Source organism: Fragaria vesca, linkage group LG7, assembly GCF_000184155.1.
Source record: "Fragaria vesca subsp. vesca linkage group LG7, FraVesHawaii_1.0, whole genome shotgun sequence".
NCBI lineage: Eukaryota > Viridiplantae > Streptophyta > Magnoliopsida > Rosales > Rosaceae > Fragaria > Fragaria vesca.
Genome location: NC_020497.1, coordinates 7,389,296 through 7,391,119, shown reverse-complemented (window position 1 = coordinate 7,391,119; position 1,824 = coordinate 7,389,296). Strand labels below are relative to the sequence as shown.

Here is a 1,824-nt window from a genome sequence, read left to right as displayed (position 1 = left end):
TTTCTTTTGATGCATAGTAATAGTGGAGAAGAGTTAGGTTTTAGGGAAGAAGTTTTTTTTCTCTCTAATAATTTATGGATGTTTTTGTAATTAAACATACCTATAAAATATGATGTAAAATATAAAATAATAAGAATATGTATTAAGATATTAGAGGTGTGTATTTAAAATTTCTCATACATTATTTAAAAAAAACTGTAGTTATGTCCAAAGTCAACCCCCTCCAGCTATGATCTTTTGTCATCTACTGCATAGAGTCTGTATCTTCTTTTATGTTGTATATAAGTATATACACATTTTGGGAATCCCATGATCAATGAACACTCTTTGATTTTACGCATTTACCTTTCTTTCTCTGTTTTGAATCGTAACACAGAGTTCATTAGTTACACCAATAACGTGAGAGTGACAATATCAAGCTGAGAGGGAAAGTTAACTCGATCAATCAGATCAGTTATCATGGGTAGTATTCCTAAGATTCCGGTCATAGACTTCTCCCGCAACAGCTTAAAGGCAGGATCACGTTCATGGATTGAAGCCTGCAACAAAGTCTGCAACGCACTCGAAGACTACGGTTGCTTTGTGGCAACACTACCCGATGCAGATTGTTCAGAGATTCACAACAGCCTCTTTGGTAGCTTGGACGACCTGTTTGATTTCCCAAAAGAGATCAAGCTCCAGAACACTCATGAGCAGGGTTTCCGTGGTTACTATGCACGTACTTTGCGTCCTGAAGGCTTCGGGATTGATGATCCAACAGACGCTGAGGCTACTAATAAGTTTACCAAACTCTTCTAGCCCCATGGAAATCATCATTTCAGGTCTCTCTTTTTTTCATTTATTTTTATCTTCTTGCATGTTTTTATTTTGAGAAATTTTATTACCACATTCCTAATTACTAGAATACATTACCTATTAACTTTATTGTTTTAACATTTTACTACATCACTACCAGGACAAGCATTTTAGCCGACGAAAATTTTTCGCCGGCCTGTTAGCTTAATTCGTCGGCTAAGATTTCGTCGGGAAAATGTCGTCTGTGGTGACTTTAGCCGACGAAACTAGATGAAGTCGTCGGCTATATTCCCAGCGTTTAGCCGACGAAAACAGTTCGTCGGCTTTTTTCCAAGAATTTAGCCGACGAATATATTAAATGTTTCGTCGGTCCTGTCTGAGACTTTAGCCGACGACACGTGTAATATATTCGTCGGCTATAGTATGTAATAAAAAAATAAAAAAATAACTAAAGCCGACGAAATAATAGACTATTTCGTCGGCTTTATTAAGGTTTTAGTCGACGAATTGCCGACGAATTAAGGCGTATTTCGTTAGCTAAAACTTAATTTAAAAAAAATTAAAATACTATAGCCGACAAATTAAGGCGTATTTCGTCGGCTATAAGTCCATTCCAGTTAAAAAAAAACCCCCCCGAAATTTCTAAATTACCATTCAAAGCAAGCTGCAAAATACACCAAAACAATTTCATATAACCAACAACAAGAACATAAAACTATATAATTCATCAACTACACAAAATCTAGATCGTCTAAATTAATATCCGCTTCTAGGGGCTGCTGCGGAGGTTGCTGGGAAGGTTGTGGCGGCTGGGGTAACGGTATAGCCGGAGGCATGGGCGGAGCCAGAAGTCCCTGAAGCTGGGCAGTTGTAAACTCCAGCATGTACTGGAACATATGTTGCTGCTGGGCCTGCTAGATGGCATATATCTCGGCAGCATAGGCTGCCTGCGCGGCATTATAGGCAACCTGAGCAGCTTGTTGTTCCCGTAGTCTCTAAACTTCCGACTCTAGCTGAGTCGTCCTGGTG

At 38.8% G+C, this 1,824-nt stretch overlaps 1 protein-coding gene across 1 annotated transcript; it reads left to right on the top strand.

Annotated features, from left to right (window-relative positions):
- The first annotated feature begins 459 nt into the window (after positions 1 to 459).
- LOC101308231 lies at positions 460 to 798 on the top strand. Its single transcript, XM_004308431.1, has one exon. The coding sequence runs from the start codon at positions 460 to 462 to the stop codon at positions 796 to 798; it is 339 nt and encodes a 112-aa protein (XP_004308479.1).
- The last annotated feature ends 1,026 nt before the right edge of the window (positions 799 to 1,824 follow it).